Below are 21,734 nucleotides of genomic sequence, written 5' to 3' on the forward strand. Positions count from 1 at the left end.
ATTTTTTAGACTTCTCCTGGATTTCTTGCCACAGGGTTCACACATACAACCATGGGGGCTGTGAAAGACGGGCATGATGGCCATATGGAAGAGCCATGTACAGGGAAACCTTCCTCTGCACTTCTGCTCAGGGGAGCCTGAGCTCAGCCCTGGTCACCAAGTTGTAGGAGCTGGTAGCAAAACGGGAAGTGGAAAAATGAGGACCAAGTTAGAGAGGGCACAGATGATTTCAGGGACAGGAGCTGGTTCACAAGACATGGAAAGTGATCAATTTTCTTGGACAGCAAAATGAGAACTGAGAGATTCTGTAAGTGGGCACAAGAAAGTACAAGAATCCACACACTCAACAGCAAGCTCCCATTCTGATACAGAGCTGAATTGTCATGGTGGTATCGGTCAGGGACCTGAATATAGCAAGACCCTGTCAAAGGCCATGACAGAATAAGGTCTCAAAGACACCTATAGGAACGATGAAATATACTGTGAGGATTCAAAAAGAAGAGATGGTATTTATTTCAGAGAGAATTGGTCATCATTTTGGGGACTGAAGATGTGATGAACCAGATGTCCAGGAAGAAATACTCGCTAGCAAATTCTACATTGTAGTTACATTAGAAAGTCAACCCTCACAGCAGAAAAAAATACACAGGTTTCCATCAGCATCAGGATGCATGTAACCAAAAAGATTGAACAGAGTAGCAGCTACTTTTCACAGTACAAGAGAAACTTAAGAAGATGAATTTACTCATAGAGCTAAAGAAATAACACATTTTAATTTGTTTTTAATGGTGCAAATAACAGAAAATTATTTAGTAGAAGTGGTTTTATATAGTGTTGGTCAGTAAGGCAGATGTCTTGAGTCAGGTCACAGTTACTGTGTATGTTTCTAGACAACATGACTCCCATATAACTCGTGGATATTTTAATGATTTTCAGATGTTGGTAGTCCTATTCTGGGCACACTAAAATCATAGTTCTCAGACACTTTCCTATTCTTCTGGAGTTTACTATCAAAATTAGTCAGTATTCAGAATAAATAAGTATATGCACAAAGATGTAATTTTAGGTCAAACGGTAATAAATACAGCAAACAGGTAATTCAGGGATTAAAAGCAGTATTCTTTGTTCTGTTTGTGAAAGAGTTATATCAACTTGATTGAAACTGCCAACAGAGCTAAGACACAATGTGGGAAAAAATTTTACCAGCTGTTCCCCAGACAAAGGTCTACTCTCTAGAATATATAAATAACTCAAAATAATCAGACCTGGAATATGAAGACCCAACCCAAAAATGGGATCTGAAATGAACAGGCATTTCTCAGACACAGAAGTAAAAGCAGCAAATAAACATATAAAAAAATGTTCAACATCAACCGTCATTTGAGAGATGCAGATGAAAACAACACTGAGATTCCACCTCACCCCAGAAAGCATGGCTGCTATCAAGAAAACAACCAATAATAAATGCTGGCAGGGCTGTGGGGAGAAAGGAACCCTTTTACATTTTTGGTGGGAGAACAGACTGATGGAACCACTGTGGAAATCAATATAGAGATACCTCAAAAAACTAGGATTAGAGGTCCTATTTGACCCAGCTATTCCCCTGCTGAGTATCTTCCCAAAAGAATTAAAAGAATCATTCCACAGTGATATATCCACACCCATGTTTATAGTAGCAAAGTGTGTAATAGCTAAAGCTTAGAAACAGCTCAATTGCCCATCAACAGCCCAATTATCCACCAATTGGATAAAAAGATGTGGTTTTTGTATAAAATGGAGTACTGCTTAGCTATAAAGACCAAGAAACTAGAGACATTTATAGATGAGTGGATGCAAATTGAGACCATACTCTTAAGTGAAATAAATACAATACCCATGTATAAATACCAAATAGCTTCTCTGGTGTGAGAAACTAAAAGTGTAAATAAGGATCGAAATGTATATTTGATAATTGAAATAGTAAGAAAACTTCTTAAGGAGTAGGGGAAGTGGGTGGGTAGGGGAAAGGAAAGAAGGGAAAAGAAAAAGCAAGAGAAAAGGAAAATCACGGAAAGCAAGTTTTTGTAAATAGGGAAGGGTGGAGGGGGTGAAGGGAGGCCAAGGAAATGGGGAAAAATGTAAGAACCAAGATACATCATGTAAAGGTACAAGATCCCAATGATGAATGTAACTGTGTTGTATACCTAAAATGTACCAATAAACCTAATGAGAAAAATAAAGTTGCCAATAGATTTAAATACTCTGAGCAAGATAATTCATGTTAATTTTTTCTGTGTTAAGGTGTAGAATGTATTCCTATATTTCTTTCAAGATACAGTCATGTGCTGTATAATGACATTTTAGACAACAGGACTAATATATGAAGATGGTTCCATATAACTAGTTGAATTATATCTGTCAAACTCCATTATGTGATGTATCATTGACCTTAGGGTTGCAATGCTAATGTATGCAGATCTACTGTGCTGCTAGTCCTATAAAATATAGCAAATACAATTATTTACAATGCACAGTACTTGATAATAAATGACTATGTTAGTGACTTACATATTGATTATGGTATGCTTTCATATTCTTATTTTAGAAGTCCGTCACTTAACCTACATAAAAAAGCTTACTGTAGGTCAGGGATTAAGTTTAGTGGTTCTGCCGCTGCCTGCCTCACAAGTGCAAGGTCCTGAGCTTGATCCCTGGCACCAAAAAAAAAAAAAAAAAAAAGCTTACTGTAAAGCAGATCAGTATCTTTGGCTGGCAGCAGACTCATGCAGTTCCTGTTTACTGACATTTTTGACCACATCATTTTCTTTTGTGCTTGATTTAATCTGATTGTTTGTTTGTTTGTTTGTTTGTTTAGTATAGCATAGCGTCTAGGCTCACAAAAATGTACTGATGATGATGTCACTAAGAGGCCATGCTGAGTGATGGATCTGAAAAGGAAATTAAGGACTACAAAGGTAGAAAATCAGTGGTGATTGTTACCACTCAAGCCTGTCTCATCCCATCATATCTACAATCCAGTCTAAAAAGAAAAGGATTCTGATACTTCAAATTCATCCTCAATTATAAAGCAAATCTGAGATCTGGTGCCACAAAATATGAACTGGTCCAAAGGCTGAGTAGAGACAATGTCTTTAGGGACAGAGGGGATCCAAACATTTACTCACCTGGGCTAGAAGCAACTAAATATAGGTCAGAAAAGAGCAGTTCAGATAACTAACAAACTAGTGAAACCTAGCTGACAGTTGACATGACAGTCACAATTTCTTGGAAATTACAGACTTGGGGGTTCTCTGCATCCTTTGTAGTCTGCTAAAGGAATAAGTATTTTGTTTTCTGGTCTCTTTAATTTTTAATTGAATGTATCTCACTTGTTTGTTAAACCAATTCATATGAAAATTACCTAAGTGTTTATTTTTGTGAAAATAACATTTAAAATATACTTTCTTAGTAATTATCAAGTATATAATAATTTGCTATTAAGTAGAGTCACCATATTGTGTAGTGGCTCTCTTGAACTTATAGAACACCTAACTGAAATTTTTTGTCTTTTGACTTATACAATATTTCTCAAATTCCCATCTCCAATGTGTATGTAATTTCAGCCATTGAGAAATAACCATTTTGCTTCTTGAGAAGCAGTTTTGTATGTTATTGAACTTACACTGGTGTAAGCTAGAGAGCTGTTATATTAGAATGTTAAATGGAATTCCTAGGGGACCTCAAAAAACCATGTATGAAATAAATGTGGAAGAAAATTAGGGGTTTAAACACTTTACTGTTAAAAAGATGCACAAAAAAGAAAGCAATGTAGGACAAAAGAGATGAAACAGCTAAAAGGCATTTGCAAAGAAGTAGAAAAATGGGAAAAGCAGCATGGGGGAAATTTATAGCTACAAATGTTACATTAAAAACAAGAAGCTTTTGAACAACCCAACTTTCCAACTATCATATGCTATAACTTGAAAAAATGTTACATGTGCAATTGAATAGAATATGTATGCTGTTGCTCTTTCCTTTATAGTCTCAATATATTGTATATATTTTAAGGCAACTAGATCTAATATTCTATTTCCTCATCCTATTTTTTTTTTTTACTTTCATTACTGAGAGTGGAGTATTGAAGCAACTATTTATTATTGTAGCCCTATTTCTCCTTTCAATCATGTTAGTTCTCATTCGTTTTGATGGTCTGTAATTAGATTTATAAATGTTTTAATTTTTTATCTTCTTCCTATATTGATGTGTTATTAATTATAATGATCTATGTGTAATTTTTTATTTAAAGTCTATTTTGTCAGATATCAGTATAACACTCCTGCTCTTTTGATTACTATTTTTGGGGAATATCTCTTCCTGTTTTTTATTTTCAATTTGTTTACTGTATCTAAATGAAGTCTTTTATGAATAACATATTGATGGATCATACTTTTTTATTCTTTAAGTTTATTGGTACATTTTAAGTATATAATATGATAACATTTGGATCATACTTTTAAAAATCTATTGTTTATCTTTCTCTTTTGATTGGAGTTTAATTCATTTGCCTTTAAAGTAATTATGACACGTTAGGTAACAAAGAAAATGTGTATAGATTTAAAAGATATCACAGAATGTATCTTCTCTGATTGCAACAAGATAAATTCAGAAATCAAGAAGAGAAGGCAATCTTGAAAATTAACAAAATTTTGGAGATTAAATCATACACTCTTAACTAACAAATGGGTTAAAAATGAGAAAATATTTAGACACTAAAGAAAATGACAACATCAAATACAAAAATTTCAGGATAAACAAAAGCAGCACCGGGGCGGGGGGGGGGAAGCAATTTATAGCTACAAATGAAACATTAAAAATAGAGCTTTCAAACAGATAACAGAAATTTACAACTTAAGAACTTGAAAAAGAACAAACTAAACTCAAATCTAAAATAATGAAGGAAAAGTGAAGATTACAACAAAATAAATCATATAGTAGATAAAAATCAATGAAATATAACACTAATTACTTAAAAAGACCAAAATATCTACAGATACTTAGATGGCCTAAGAAAAAAAGACAGAATACTCAGATTACTGAAATGAGTAATGAAAATTGGGATCTACTCCCAGTTTTAGTGAAATAAAAAGGTAGAATTAACAAGTGTTATGAACAATTTTACCTCAAAAATTGAATAATAGATGAAATATATAAATTCCTAGAAATACAACACTTACAAATAGCAAGTAACAAAGAAATAAAATATGAATATATGTATAACTTATAAGGAAATTGAATCATTAATAAAAATCTCAAAAAAGAGAAATCTGGATTTGAGTTCTTCACTGGTGAGTTTTCCAAAACATTTTAAGAATTATCACCAATTCTTTTTAAGTTTTTCTTTCCGAAAGTTGAAGAGGAAGGAATAATTCCTTATCTTATTAAGGATTTTTGCATCTATGTTCATTAGTGAGATTGGCCTATAGTTCTCCTTTTCGGTTGGGTCTTTCTCTGCTTTGGGCATCAAGGTGATGCTTGCCTCCAGGAATGAATTTGGGAGTATTGCTTCCTTTTCAATTTCATTGAAGAGTTTAAACAGTAGTGGCAGTAGTTCCAATCTAAATGTCTTGTAGAATTCAGCAGTGAAGCCATCAGGGCCTGGGCTTTTCTTAGTTGATAAATTTTTAATTACATTTTCAATTTCATTGGTTGATATTGGGTTGTTCAGAATTTTTAGGTCTTCTTTGTTCAACTTTGGTAATTCACATGTATCTAGGAATCTGTCCATTTCTTCTGTGTTGTCCATCTTATTGGCGTATAGGTTCTGGAAGTAGGTATTGATGATCCTCTGGATTTCTGCTGGGTCTGTTGTCATTTCACCCTTTCATTCCTAATTGCATGGATTTGGGCCTTTTCTTTCCTTTTTCTGACAAGGTTGGCTAAGGGTTTGTAAATTTTGTTGATTCTTTCGAAGAACCAACTCTTGGCTTCATTGATTATTTGTATCATTTTCTTAGTCTCCATTGCATTGATTTCTTCCCTGATCTTTATAATTTCCTCCCTTGTATGAGCTTTGGGGTTGTCCTGTTCTTCTTTTTCTAGAAGCTTGAGGTTCATCATCAGTTTGTTGAATTGGGCTCATTCTGTTTTCCTAATATGCATATTCACTGCCATGAATTTCCCTCATAAGACTGCTTTCATTGTGTCCCATAGAATCCGATATGTTGTATTGTCATTGTCATTTAATTGAAGGAACTGTCTGATTTCTTCTTTAATTTCCTCTCTGATCCATTGGTTATTCAGAAGTGTGTTGTTCAAGTTCTATGGGCTTATGAAATTTTTTGAGTTTCTTTTGCTATGAATCTCCAATTTCATCGCACTATGGTCTGATAATATACAGGGGATAACTTCAGTTCCTTTGCACTTACTTAAACATGTCCTATGTGTGAGTATGTGGTCTATTTTGGAGAATAACCCATGTGCAGCTGAGAAGAATGTATATTCTGATTTTGTGGGGTGGAAGACTCTGTAAACATCTGTTAAATTCATTTGTTCAAGAGTTTTGATTGAGTTCTAGTATTTCATTACTTATTTTTTGTCTAGTTTATCTATGTATTTGTGACAGTGGGGTTTTGAGGTCCCCCATTACAATTGTATTAGTGCATATATGACTTTCCATGTCCATTATTATTTGTTTTATGTAGTTGGGTGCACTAATGTTTGCTGTATAGATATTTATGTTTGTCGACTCTTCCTCTTGGATTGTTCCCTTTACAAGGATATAGTGTCCTTCTTTGTCTCTCTTAATCAGTGTTGGTTTGAAATCTACTTGATCTGCCAAGAGGATAGCTACTTCTGCTGTTTTTCTAGTTCCCGTTGCATGGTGCTTTGTTTTCCACCCTTTAACTTTCAGTCTATGAGTTTCCTTTTGAATTAAGTGTGTTTCTTGTATGCAGCATATTGTTGGATTTTGCTTCTTGACCCATTCTGCCAGTCTATTTCTTTTGATTGGTGAATTGAGACCATTAACATTGATGATTATAACTGAAACATATCGACTTATCATTGCCATGACTTTTTCAATTTGTTGGGTTCTCTCCCTTTACATTTAATTTCTTGTTTTGCCAGATGGGTTCATTCTGCTTTGCTTCCTGGGTTTGTGGTCCTCAATGTCTGCTCCTAGAATATTGTGTAAAATTATTTGGAGTGCTGGTTTGGTATTCCATGAAGTTCCTAAGGTGCTCTTTGTCATGGAAGTATCTTATTTCTCCATCCATTTTGAAAGATAGTTTTGCAGGGTACATCTATCTGGGTTGGAGGCTGTTTTCTTTTAGGGCTTGGAATACGTCACTCCAAGCTCTTCTTTCCTTTATGGTTTGTGTTGAGAAGGCTGCTGTGATTCTGATAGGCTTTCCTTTGTATGTGATTTGTTTCTTTTCTCTAACTGCTTGTAGAACTTTGTTCTTCTGTTGAGTTTCTAGAATCTTAACAATTATATGTCTATGTGTAAATTTTTTTTGATCAAGACTATTTGGAGTCCTATATGCCTCACTTATCTGTATGTCAAGCTCTCTTCCCCTGTTTGGGAAGTTTTCTGCCATTATTTAGAGATTTTTTATGTCATCTCCACTCTCTCCTGTTTCTTAATTGACTCCAATCAGTCTTATGTTATTCTTCTCTGCATCATCTGGCAGGTGCTGGATTGTTTTCTCATGTTCCCTTATCATTTTGAAGCAATTTTTCTTTTCCTGGTCACTAATTGCAATCTTATCTTCTATATCTGAAATTTTGTCCTCACATTGGCTCATTCTGCTGTGCAGACTTTCAATGGAGTTTTTCATCTCCTGGAAATCTCTTTGCATCTGTTTTTTGGATTCCATTTGTTTCCTATGTTAGGATTCTTCATATTCCTCAGCTCCTCTCTACATTTATTAATCATGTCTTGCAGTAGGAGCACAATCTCTCCTGTTATCTGAGAAAGTATTTCTGATTTCATTTTTTCCCAATCCCCTTTTGTTGCCAATTCAGTGGGTCCAGTTCATTGAACATCAGAGTTTTCCATCTCACTTTCCTTTGGGGTTGCGGTAGGTGATCTGGAAGTCTGGTTTTGAGACTTATTTACGTGTTTTCTCATTTTGACTGGGGGGCCAGTGTTGGTGCTGTTGGTGCCTGTGTGACTCACCTCCTCTGAGCTGGGAGAGGTGGGACAGGGGCTGGGAGTGGTGGTAGTGATGGTGGCCCAGATGCCTCTTCTTCTGGGCAGGGAGCAGTGGGACAGACGGCGGCCCAAAAGCCCTTTCTTCTTGGCCACGAATGCAGGATAGAAGGCGATCCAAAAACCCTTTCCTCTGGCCCAGGCCATTCATACGGTTTTTATTTCATTATAGTGAAATAGTGAATGAATGGTAAAATAATCAATATTTTTTAAAAAAATAATTATGTATCAGTCAAAAAAGAACTAGAGATGCATACAGCATGTAAGCACATGCACAGTATATTGTTAGGCAAACCTCTCTGTTCTCCCCCTAGTGGTGTGTAGGTATCAGTGGAGGAAAAGTGACACTTGCTTTACATTTTTGTAATACTTGAAAATAATAAAATGAAATGTAAAGTAAAACTTCTTATTGAAAAAAATGACTCTAGATGCATAAATTGGCACAAACCAAGATGTGATGGCAGGAGAAACACAAAGAACCTGTGACCAAATTTTCCTTGATATCTTTTTATCATCATCAGACTCAATCTTGGGGGCCACACCTCTCACTTAAATTCACATGACACTCTTAAAACTATCATATATATTTTTCTCTATGCATTTATTTTTACCTCATATCCTATTATTTTTCCCCCATAAATATAGTTTTTGTGTTCCACAGTTTCTGGCACAAAGTTGTAATTAATTTTTAATGACCCCCATTGTGATTTTACTGTATGTACCTGAATCTCTAAATCCCCAAACATCAAAATTTCCTAATGGGGAACAGTGTAATCAGGGGTTTATATCTTGATTTATTTATCTTTGTGCTTCTATAACATCTAGGATGGGTCTATACTGTTGGTATGCCAGGTCTTAAGCATTTGTCTTCTATGGACATAAGATAAGTAATATGACTTTAAGTTTACTCTATGAAAACTTTTCTTCATGCTCGAGTCATTAGTACTTGCTTCAAGATCAACTTTTATTGCTAATTTCGGTCTTTTCAGTAGTGTATCATATTGTATAAGCAAAATTATAACACTTAAGAAAGTCAAACTGTGTTTTAAAAAGTTTTAACAGCATAGACTTGACATAGTAAACTGCTTCTGCTTCTTGGAATGGAGAAGAATATGTTTTCATGTTTTTTTATGTTTATAAATTTTAGCAGGAAATGTCCAAAACATTTTAAACATAAAAAACCCGAATAGTGAAATTTTTTCACAAAATAAACCAACACAAAAATCTTATTTTTTTAATTAAGCTTGAGATTAAGATTGCTGTGAATGGAAATATGGTATATAGAGGACTTACTGAGGAAAGGGAAATCTGTGGGGTTTTTTGGTTGCTGTTGTATTTTTTATCAATGTAATTCTTCTAGGAATCTAACCAGTAAAACCAAGGGAAAATATAACACATAATTTGAGGTTAAATCCTAATTATTATAGTTATTATTAAAACTATTGACATGGTTTTAGGCAGAATTTTCACCTGAATTTAAATAAATGGGAAATAAATAATAATTCACTTACAAAATGAAGAAAATCCGAATATATGAAGTTTTCATGTAAAAATAAAAGGTAGATGTGCATAGCCACAAAAATTTACAGAAAGTTTATTCACATAAATATAACTGAGTTCACTGCAGAAAACTAGAAACTTTCAATAGTTAAGAGGCAAATCCTAGTGGTCAATTTCAACTTCTATAAGTATTGTGTTGTCTTTGTATTTAATCTAGTTTCTTATATGGTTCAGTTTTCTGTATCTATAGATTTTAATATATTTTAAATATAGTATTTTATGCTCTTTTGATTTATTTTGTAACTATTTTTTAGGTTAAATCTTTTCATAAATATCCTTTTATAAAATGATATTTAGACATTGTGTTTTACTTCGTAAGTTTTTAAAATATTTTTGATTAATATAAAATTGTTTAACTATATTTGCATACTTGCTTTCATTTAGCAGCACATAGGATTTTAATTTATGTAAATCAACTTTTACTGTTTAAGATTAATTTTTTTAAAAAATTGTTTATTCTTGTTGACTTGTTTAAATGGAAAGTATTCTGTTCATAAATTTAGAGGAAGCATAAAGTATAACATAGAAGAGGGTCTCTAATATCTATTCTTTAAATAATTTCATTTTAGTTCTTCAACTATTGCTCTATATATAGCAGAAATGAGTGGAGTCAATAGCCGCTATCATGAATCCCCAAGATTTTCATCTCATGCAGTAGCATCTTCCATGCATTCTTCACACAAGTGAATAAAATACATGTGGGGACTCACACCAAAATACAATGTTATTAATCTCAGAGAAATACTTTCTTTTTATTCAATTTGATAATATAGTGAAAGGAGAGAATCATTTGAATGACTGCATAATTATTTTACAATTCTACTTACATCATTATAACCATGTGTGTTCCTGTACCCACAGAAATGACACAATTGGAAATATAGATAATAATATATCAGACAATAATGTATTATGGCCAATACTAGGCTTGACAGGCATTCTGGAAGCATATATAGAGATCAATGACTAAAAATAAACAGAAAGTGAAATGTGATACATTTCCTTCTTTTGCACAGTTTAGATTCCTACAAGTGTTACCTTGATGGAAAAGAACAAATGCATTTTCTTTCCGATTACATCTTCTACAGATGTTGCTGGGGATGTTGGCTCAGGCCTGTCATCCCAGCACTTGGGAGGCTAAGCCAGGAATATCTCTGTGAGTTTGAGGCCAGTCTTGGCTACATAGAGAAGTACTGTTTCAAAAAAAAATCTTCTACAGTTCTCAATGCCTAATTACTGGAATAATAAATATTATCTTCAATGTGCTGTTGTTGTTGTTATTGTTCCTGAAGTTTTTTATTTTAGAAATGTAATGCCTCCGGGAAATGGGACCTGTTTCTGGAGACTGAGTGTTGAAAGAGAGTGGTTAGTAAGGTACTGATGGATGAAATGGAGAAAAGCCATCACTGAATGTAAAGGTGATTTTATGCTCTACAAATCTTGGCTACTTCATTATGCCCCAAAGTTGGAGGTGTTTGAAGTATGCATATTTCTAACAGCTATGGAGAAAATAATTTCATCCAGTTATCAATACAAGTGTACCTTTGAGAAAACACATCTTAAAATGAGTATATTGCCATATTTGATGTGACATCCTGTCTATTTACAATGTTAATAATGCTCCATTATTTAATGCCTTCCGTAGAACAAAGTCAAATGGATGAAAACCAGACAGAAGTGGTGAAAGAATTTGTCCTGGCAGGTTTCTCACACACATCATCTATTGAAGCAGGGCTATTTGTATTATTTCTTTTCTTCTATGTGTCCACTTGGGTGGGCAATGTCCTCATCATGGTGACAGTGGCTTCTAATAGGTACCTAAATACATCACCTATGTATTTCCTTCTTGGCAACCTCTCATTCCTGGACCTGTGCTACTCAACTATAACTACCCCTAAGCTTCTGGTTGACTTCTTTCATGAGGAAAAGCTCATTCCCTACAAGCAGTGCATCATGCAGCTTTTCTTTCTGCATTTTGTAGGGGCTGCTGAAATGTTCCTCCTCACGGTGATGGCTTATGATCGCTATGTTGCAATCTGTCGTCCACTGTACTACACCACTATCATGAGTCGAGGACTGTGCTCTCTGTTGGTAGCTGCTTCATGGATGGGAGGATTTGTGCACTCCATTGTCCAGACCATTCTTACTGTCCATCTACCCTTTTGTGGGCCAAACCAGGTGGACAACTTCTTTTGTGATATTCACCCTGTCATCAAACTTGCCTGTGCGGAAACCTTTGTCATTGAATTGCTAATGGTGTCTAACAGTGGGCTGATATCTACCAGCTCCTTTGTGGTGCTGATCTCTTCCTACACTACTATTTTAGTTAAGATTCGCTCCAAGGAGGGAAGACGAAAGGCACTCTCCACTTGTGCTTCTCACCTCATGGTGGTAACACTCTTTTTTGGACCCTGCATTTTCATCTATGCTCGCCCTTTCTCCACATTTTCTGTGGACAAGATAGTATCTGTACTCTACAATGTCATTACCCCCATGTTAAACCCCCTCATCTACACACTTCGGAACAAAGAGGTCAAGTCAGCCATGAGGAAGCTTTGGGACAGAAGTGGACTTGGGGAAAAAGCAGGAGACACAAGGCAGGGAAGTTTTTGAGAGCAGAAAATAGGAGGTTACAACAATTACTTCTTGATAAATAAGAGGTAGTAGCCTAATTGCTTAATTTTCTTCTGTAAATCATAATAGCTCTGTTTCTGACTTTATAAGAAAATTGTGCAACATTACTGAATTGCTCTGAATTCTTTTTTTTCACTAAATTGAATCCATTTTATGTTTTTTCTACTAGCTTGTACTCTTGCATTTTATGCAAATTCTCTCATGTGCTGCATGACTAGAAAGCTTCTCAGTGCTGTTATAAGAATGAAAAAGGGCAATAGATATGAATACACAACTGAATAATTATTTATTCATTAATGTTCCTTTTTTCAATGATAAGGATACAGATGCTAGAATTCTAAACTTGTTGATTTATCCTAATATAGCAACAGTTTGATTTCTTGTCACTACCTTGTGGAGGACACAAAAATATATGGAAATGTCTTTATGGCATTTTCACCTTTCTTAATTGTTGGGAAAAATTTATAGTATTGTCACCAGTTGTGTCCTTAGAACCATATAAAGACAAATTTGCCAGTTTGTTAACTGCATGATGATACTTTATAATCAAAGATGAGAAAATTAAACTGATATTCCAATTTAGAAGAAATGATACAAATAAAATATAAACTTGTAATGCAAATGAACTGTTAAGTATTTTAATTTTTTAAATTTTTTCAGTCAGTGGATGGTAAAAGCAATTTTTGCAGCTATTCTATATGATGAACTGAGGTGAAAGCCAAGATTATTTGGTAATTTCATAGATTGATATTTTGTTGCCATCACACTTACATTTCTAAAACTTACAACATGTCTAAAATAAAATAAATAAAATATAGATTAAGCAAATATGTTGAACAAAGGCTATAAACTTTTTTTGTATCTTTCCTGATACATATGATATTGAGTAGGGAAAATATTTTAAAGCTGTTTTCTTTCCCTATATAATTGTATGCAAAGTTTTCCTTGAGACTTCAGAAACTCTTCAAAGAAGCCACAAGAATAAGAATTAATCAAACTCAAAAAAAAATTAAACTTAACAACAGGCTCCAAACCACTTGTATGGATATACCACCACTATCATCAGAAAACTCAGATAGGTATTGCAGTATTTGGCAGATAATTAAGTAATTTCATCAAGAACCTAAGAAATTACAGATAATATGAATTTATACAAAGTTGAGTATGAAATCAGATAGATCTATATTTGAATTTAGTCAATATTTTAATATATTACCAATACACAGTTAACTGAGCTTCGTACTTTAGCAAATTGAAATCCTTATCATGAAATAATCCTGTAGATTTTAAAATAGATTAATAAACAGAGGCTCTCTATTGCTAACAGACATTTACCCCTAAGTACAGACAAATGGAAAAAGTGATGTTTTGAAAATAAAAACTATTGAATACTTTGAAGTAGGAAATGATGAAAATTTATCTGATAAATACACTATTCTTAAGAAATTTATAGTAAAGCTCATTTATTATTTATCTGCTTATTATTTAGCATTAGGAAATGTAAAATTAATTTCATAAAGAAACAGATGCAACTATAAATTGTATAGGACTATTTAGAATACACATCTAAATATAAATAAAGTACTCAGGAAGTTTTTAAGAAAATAGATATTCAAAATGGTTGCTTTGTATTTTTAAAAGATCCTTTTCATAGGCTTCTTTAATTTATAATATATTAAATGCTATGAAAAAAATAATGTTCATAGTGATAGAGTACTGAGACATAAAGTTAAGAATTTTTCAATGACATCTATAATGTCCTTTATGAATTAAAATAAATACATAACTAAATAATAAAAGGCTGGGTAATTGTATTAATATCATATACATTTAGAGAAAAGAAAATTACCAAGGGCAGAGTAGGACAAAGCATACTGACAAAAGGACAGTCCATCAGAAATACAAAACAATCTTCACTATATGTGTACTAAACAAAAGAGCTGTACTCTGTGTGAAATAAAACCCAATATGACTGAAAAAATGAGAAAACTCTCCAACAATAGTTACAGATTTAAACATCCTTTTTTCAACAATGGAAAAAACTAGACAAAATGTCTTTAGTACATAGAAAAATTCAACAATACCATCAACCATGATCTAATTGAGATTTGTAGACTACTACATCCAACTATAGAAGAATATATATTTTTCAAACACCTACAAAACATTTATTTAAAAAGGCGTTATTCAAAATCATAAAACAAATCTCAAGGAATTTAAAATAGTTTAAATCATGAAAAAGATATTCTCTAACTATGAGTCACTGAAACTAGAAGGAAAAGATAAAAAGAAAATTTCCAAATATTTAGAAGCTAAACAAAATATTTATAAAAAAATCTATGGGTCATAGATAAACTGTCACATGAAATAAACATCAAATTAAATAAAAAGGTCATACATCAAACTTTGTGGGCCAAAGCTAAAGGAGTGCAGAGAGGAATATATATAGCATAAAGTGCATAGATTAGAAATCTAAAAATTTCCAAATAAATTACTTGATTAAATCCAGAATAAGCAACATATAAAAAGAGCAGAAATCAATAAACATGAAAATGAAAAAAATCAATGAAAAAAAATTGGTTCTTTGAAACAGTTAATTAAAATGTCTAAAAACTATGCTGTAGAGTTCTAAGTAATCTGTGGGTCCCAGAAAAAATATCGAATGAAAAAAAAATCAAAGTAAATAAAAATTCAATATATTGAAATCTGTGGGCCAAAGCTAAACGAGTGAAGAGAGGAATATGTGTGGGGTAAAGTGCATAGATTAGAAATCAAAAAGGCACCAAATCTATACCTTGAACTCCCACCTCAAGAACAGAGAAACACAGAAGGAAAGTAAATCAGGAATAAGCAACATATAAAAAGAGCAGAAATCAATGAGTATGCAAATGGGAAAAGAGTGAAAAAATCAATGAAAAAAATTAGTTCTTTGAAACAGTCAATTAAATTTGCTCAAAGCTATATTTAGGATGAGAAAAAAAGATGTATATCAGAAATAGATCCAGAAATACCACGACATAGCCTGCAGGCATAAAAAGGGGAAATCTATAAGCAAATGTACACATGTAAATATGATAATTTAGGTTACTGAGAAAACATAAATGACCTCAACTTACCCAATATAAACTAATTTGAATAGCCTTCTAACTCTTAAAGACATTTCAAACTAAATATCTGAGGAACAATTTTTTGGGGTGTTGTGTCAAGAATTTTCAAAGCTCAAAGGAAAAGATACATACAAACAGCAGAAAGTATGAATATATGAATATTGTTTTGTATTACTCGTTTCCACTATCACAAATAGATCAATTAGACAACAAATTAAAAAAGAAGTATCAAAGTTGTATCACACCTGTGAATAAAAGGACTAACTACATATCTACACACTTTTCTATTTAGGGAAATTCATGATGAGATATTATTATATGCTTATAGAAAAAGCTAAATGAAAAAAAGGGAGAATAATAAATTCTGGTGAAGACAGAGAGAAATTATATTTTTCATGTGTTGCAGTGAAAATGTAAAATGATTCACTTGGTTTGCAAAATTGTTTGGGAATTTGTTTGGTTTTTTTTAAACAAAAAAGCAAGCAAACAGGCAAGCAAACAGATATAGTCCATCAAAAGCTAAGTAGATAAAGACAATGCGGTATTTATACACAATGGAACACTAGTTTGCCATAAAGAAAGATAAACTTGATTCCTTTTTAGGAAAATGGATGCACCTTGAGACCATAATGTTAAGTGAAGTAAATCAGGCACACAAACTTAAATATTGCATGGTTTCTTTATATAAGAACCCCAAAATATAAACAAAGTGCAAAATAAAGAATAAACAGTAGGAAATAGCAAGATAGATCTTTGACCTATGGGATTGGAACTGAAAGTCAGAGTGAGGGAGGGGCAGAAAAGAAGATTATAAAAAGGGGAATTGTGAAGTGCTGTGTACAGGAAATTCCCAAAAAATTTTGCAGTCTTGACAGAAGTTACCCTCAAGGAGTAGAGATGGAAGGGGCAGCAAGGGGCCTTCTTCCTCCCATTTTTCCATTTCTTGTAACCCTTAGTCCTTTTCCCATTTGCAAAATCTCTAGCTCCAGTTTTCTTCAATTATTTTTTTTTCTTTTCCCTCTTGTTCCTTTTCCCATTTGAAACATATCTCCCAATTTCTTATTATCTATCTTTTATTTTGTTCCCTGCCTCCATCTCTTGTTCCTTTTCCCATTTTAAATAAAGATCTCCCTACTTCTTATTATCTATCTTTTATTAGGCTCTTTATTTATTTTTTAGATTTCTCAATGAGAGAAGCCATCTGACATTTAAGCTTAAATGTATGATTTATTTCACTTACTATTGTGGTCTCAAAGTGCATTCATTTACCAACAAAAGCTTCAATTTCATCCTTCTTTTTAGCAGAGTTTTCTCTGTAATGTGAATGTCAGACAGTGAAGGATAACAGTAACCCTGAGAGTCAGGAAATCAATGAAAGAGACCCCTATAATTGCCCTAATTTTTCCTTTGAGAGAGTTTCAGGACTGCAGAATGGAAAGGGGAAATCACGCAGAAGCTTAGGAACTCCCAAAGTTCTGGAGATGACGCTATGAATCCAATGAGACTGAAGCAAGTTAGCCTTCACGGAAGACTGCAAGAGAGAGAGACACAAAACACTTTTAAAATTTCCAAATTAATTATTAAAATATCTTGATTTAAGGAGACTCCTTGGGGCTTTGGAAAATGGGAAAGGACTTTATTTGAAAAAAGAGGTGTACACCTCTCATTAATTATTCATCAAAATTAAGTATAACATTAAAATCATGTAATTCAAGCATAGAGGGGAAATCAGATTCTAGATATTGGAAACTAGAAGCATAAATAGAAACTTAGAGTTGCAGAACTGAGTCAGAATCATGTCCTTGGGCACGATGCCCAGGTTATTCTTTATAGATGGAGGAAGAGATACCAGGAGACTCAATATTTGTAGATATCTCTTATAGTGGAAAGATAATCTCCTCATATCTAGGAATGGAATTTTACTTTAAATAAATATCCTTAAGTTTAGGGACCTCCTGTAAGAACTTAGTATTCAGAAATTACTTAGATTAATAAGATTCTTTACACAATTACTTTGATTTGAAAGTTATTTTAATATTCACATTGACAAAGACCATTTATGTATCATAGAGAATTGGGAGAGGAATCAGACAATCTCTTAATGATTACAGTTAAAGACAACACTCAAAGTTTTCTCACTAACCTGGTTTTCTATTCATAAGCAATGTATTTTAGAAGGCTGAATATTCTAAAATATCTTAGGGACATATATTTTAGGGGCATATCTCTGAGAACACATTCTGGTTATTAGTAAAGACTCCTGTCATAAGAAAAACCTTCCAACTAATCCTTAGTAGGAATTAAGTTCTGCAGCTGGACAGTATCAGCAGTTATTCATTAATTTTAAAACATAATAGTGAATATACATCATTAGAGGTAACATAGTGAAAAGCCAAATTGTGACATTAATTTCTAGAACTCAAATTCAGCAAGTCAATTATAAAATCATGTTGTTTGTGTGTTTCAAAGTATTCAATGTATTATATACTTAATTTTCTTTATTTAAAATGGAATTTCATGAATACTTCCTCAAAATTCAATTTCCTTTTATTTCAACTTTTGGGTTTCCACAAACTGACAATCCCAAGTTCCCTGCAAGAGTTCATAGAAAACAGGACCAGATGACTTTTTACACTCAGGTTTTATTAATTCATCAAACAGCTATACATATCAACATCCATATACAAATAAATCCCAGGATGTCCACACTGAGACTGGTAATGCAATGACACTCACAGGTGAGGCTCTGGACAAGGCAAGGTGAAGAGGGGTCCAGAGCTCAGAAATGGAGCCCGAGTCATTGGTTAGTTCGGACTAACCAAACATATCATATGAGGGCTCACTTTTTGGCACTTTCTGTTATGATTCTCTCTCTCTGTCTCTCTCCCTCATTGAATATTATTTAATAGGTTAGAATTCTAAGAAATTGGAGAAGAGCTGGACTTATAAAGGGAGTCTTTCCTAAATATAAGGACTGGCTTAAAATTCCATTTCTTGTGCTCTTAGAACATATCATATTTATTCCAATCATAATATATTTGTGATTGTATATTTGTTTTTAACCCACTGAACGATCTGTGAGAATGGAAATGTATGTTCTTAAATAATCTATCTCTGATAATTAATAGTTTGGGGCCTAAAATCTGTCCTGTAAGAGGGACTTGAAAGATTCTTATTTATTGAATTAATAAATTTATAAATAACATTTTTTATATCTTGATGATAAAATGGCACATTATGAAGAAGAGCATAAAGTTTCATCAAGAAATAATAGAACAAGCACATGATCCATCCATCCCACTTCTGGACATATATTCAAAGGCAATGAAATCAATATACTGAAGAAATACCTGCACTCCTCTATTACAAAACTGTTCACAATAGCTAAGACATGGAATCAACCTAAGTACTTGTCAATGAATGAATAAAATGTAGTACATACACACAGTGAAATAGTATTCAGCCATAAGGAACATGCAATCCTGCGATTTGTAAGAAAGTGAATGGGGCAGCAGGAGAACATTATGTTAAGGGAAATAAAGAAGACACAGAAAGATAAAGACCGTTTCTCCCTCATTTGTGGAAAATTATATGTCAACCTGATTAAAGAATAGCGATTATTAGAGTTTAGGAAGTGTGTATAAACAAAGAATGAATTTGAGTAGTTCATAGTAATGCACATATTAAAATATCACACTGAATTCCATTAGTATGTACAATTGATACATTAATTAAAAGTTAAATAAATAAATAGATAAATAAATAAAGTTATATTTAAAGTCTATAAGTAGTTAGCACTCAGTATTACCTCAATAACAACTAAGGAGATTATTACTAAAGCAAATGTTGATTTTCTTCAAAGTTCTTTTAACGTTCTCATATATGATTTTAATTGATCATAGAACTGTACTCAAAGTTGATAAAATAAAAGAAACAATATTATTATAAGACAAGGCAGCAACATTATCCTGTGGCAGAAGTTGTTTTTCTACTGTTACCTTTCATTTCCATGCATATATGCAGGATTGCTGTCATAGGACTCAGTAGTAACCACAGCAAGCTTCCTTTGACTGAAGACGTAGTCCAAGATTATTGGGAAGTTCTCCAAGTTATTGAAAAAACTCAGTCATTGTCTCATCCTCTCGTTTAGTTTCATGAATCAGAATCAATCAGTCTGAACATTTATTTAGTCAAAGTCAAATTTAACATTTGTTGTGAGTGTCATTTTTAGGATCCAGAAATATGTGGCAGCTCAGCATAAGATCTGAGTATTGAAACACAAACTCAACTGGTCAAAATTAACTCAGCAAGAGATGCACTGTTTATTAAATCTACTTTGGGTGAAAATTAGTAATGTAATAATACAATGAATATAATGCAATGACATATATACTGTGAAGTAGCCGGAAAATATAATTTTTCCTATGTTAACTTCTATGATTTAATGTTATTGGCTTGTGTTTGTTTTAGATAAAAAGATGAAGCGTGATACAAGGGATGTATATTTTAAAATATCAATAGGATTTCAAATTCATATTTTTTTTTTTGCCTCTTCTCAAGCTTTTAAAGATCAGGCCAAATATGCAGCATGTATTTATTACTTAATCCCTTTTTAGCTTCCCTGTGTCAAATAACATATCTCAAAAATCTCCCTTTTTCTTTGTTGGACAATGACTGTGACATGAACATTCATTTTTGTATCAACCTCTATATCAAAAAAACCCCCTAGTAAAATGAAAATAGTTTTAAAAAAGAAAGAAAATCATAGAGTTTATTCCAAAATGTGTTTGAGGATTTTTAGGATATATAATATGAGTATATTAATTTGAAATCAATTATGTGCAACATAATGTACTACAATTATATAACTATAATGTCAGAATGAGATCTTTGAGTAGAATCATATTAAAGAAACTATATTCCATGAATAAGTAGGAACATGTAGCCCTGTGGAAGGTGAGAATTCAGTGAAAAGTCACATGTCGGTTACGCAGCTTCTTCATAGCTGATTTTATCTCCTCATTTCTTAATGTATAGATTAGAGGGTTCAAGAGTGGAGTAAATATAGTGTAAAACACAGACAGGAGTTTGTCCACAGAGAACCTACTGAAAGGCCACACATAAATGAAAATGCAAGGCCCAAAGAATAGTGTGACTACCATGATATGTGCAGAGCAAGTCGAAAGCGCTTTGGTTACGCCGCCTGCTGCACGCCGCCTGACAGTGAGAAGGATGACAGCATAGGATATGACGAGGAGCAGAAAACAACTGGTGGAAAGCAACCCACTGTCTGCAATCATAAGTATACCCAAGACATAGGTGTCCATGCAGGCAAGTTTGATCACCAGTGGGAGATCACAGAAGAAGCTGTCCACCTCATTGGGGCCACAGTAAGGCAAATTCACAGTAAAGGCTACTTGACTGATAGAGTGCAAAAATCCAATGGCCCATGAAACCAACACCAGCTTTATGCAAGTCTGCCAGCTCATCATTGTCATATAATGCAAGGGTTTGCATATGGCCACATATCTGTCATAGGCCATAGTGACTAGCAACACCATCTCGGCCCCACCAGTAAAGTGCAAGAGAAAGATCTGAACCATACATCCTTCAAAGGAGATGAGCTTTCGATCACTAAGAAAATCCCTAATCATCTTGGGTGTAGCAAATGAGGCCAGCCACATGTCCAGGAATGACAGGTTCGCCAGCAGGAAGTACATGGGGGAGGAATACAAGTTGGGGGCAGAAATTACTGTGATGACAATGAGAAGGTTACCCAACATAATGGCCACATAGATGCCAGAGAAAAATATAAACAAAAAGTTTTGTAGATATTGTGAAGAACCAAGTCCATGCAATACAAATTCTGACACTGAAGAATAATTCTGCAGATCCATTGTCCTGGGTTTCAGATTTGGTTCTGTATCTATATAGAGAAAAAGAAAACCTGTTATTTGTGTCAAGGTGGATGAATTTGAAAGTCACTAAGTGAAGCAAGATGAGCAGACACAAGCAGACAAATATTGCATGATCTTACTAATATGTGGGACTAAAATTGTTACATTTATAGAAATAAAGTAAAATGGTAGTTACCAGAGGTTTGGGGTAAAGATGGTCAAAGGGCACAAAATTTCTGTCAAGTAAGAAAAATAAATTCAAGAAGTCTATTCTACATCATAGTGACTATAGCTAGTAATAATACTTTGCATACTTGAAAATTGTTACGAGTGCAGATTTTTAGA

General features: G+C 33.4%; 2 protein-coding genes across 2 annotated transcripts; one reads left to right on the forward strand and one right to left on the reverse strand.

The window, feature by feature from the left end:
- Positions 1-11,407: 11,407 nt before the first annotated feature.
- On the forward strand, positions 11,408-12,364 carry LOC101700384 (olfactory receptor 4Q2). The gene has a single exon (XM_004865099.2). It carries the CDS (start codon positions 11,408-11,410, stop codon positions 12,362-12,364), a length of 957 nt encoding a protein of 318 aa, XP_004865156.2.
- Positions 12,365-20,456: 8,092 nt separating this feature from the next.
- Positions 20,457-21,413, reverse strand: Or4k14 (olfactory receptor family 4 subfamily K member 14). The gene has a single exon (XM_004865100.4). It carries the CDS (start codon positions 21,387-21,389, stop codon positions 20,457-20,459), a length of 933 nt encoding a protein of 310 aa, XP_004865157.1. The 5' UTR covers positions 21,390-21,413.
- Between the last annotated feature and the right edge of the window lie 321 nt (positions 21,414-21,734).

This window comes from Heterocephalus glaber, unplaced genomic scaffold (genome assembly GCF_053883595.1).
Source record: "Heterocephalus glaber isolate CG9 unplaced genomic scaffold, H.glaber_assembly_v1.0 deba00001662, whole genome shotgun sequence".
Lineage (NCBI taxonomy): Eukaryota > Metazoa > Chordata > Mammalia > Rodentia > Bathyergidae > Heterocephalus > Heterocephalus glaber.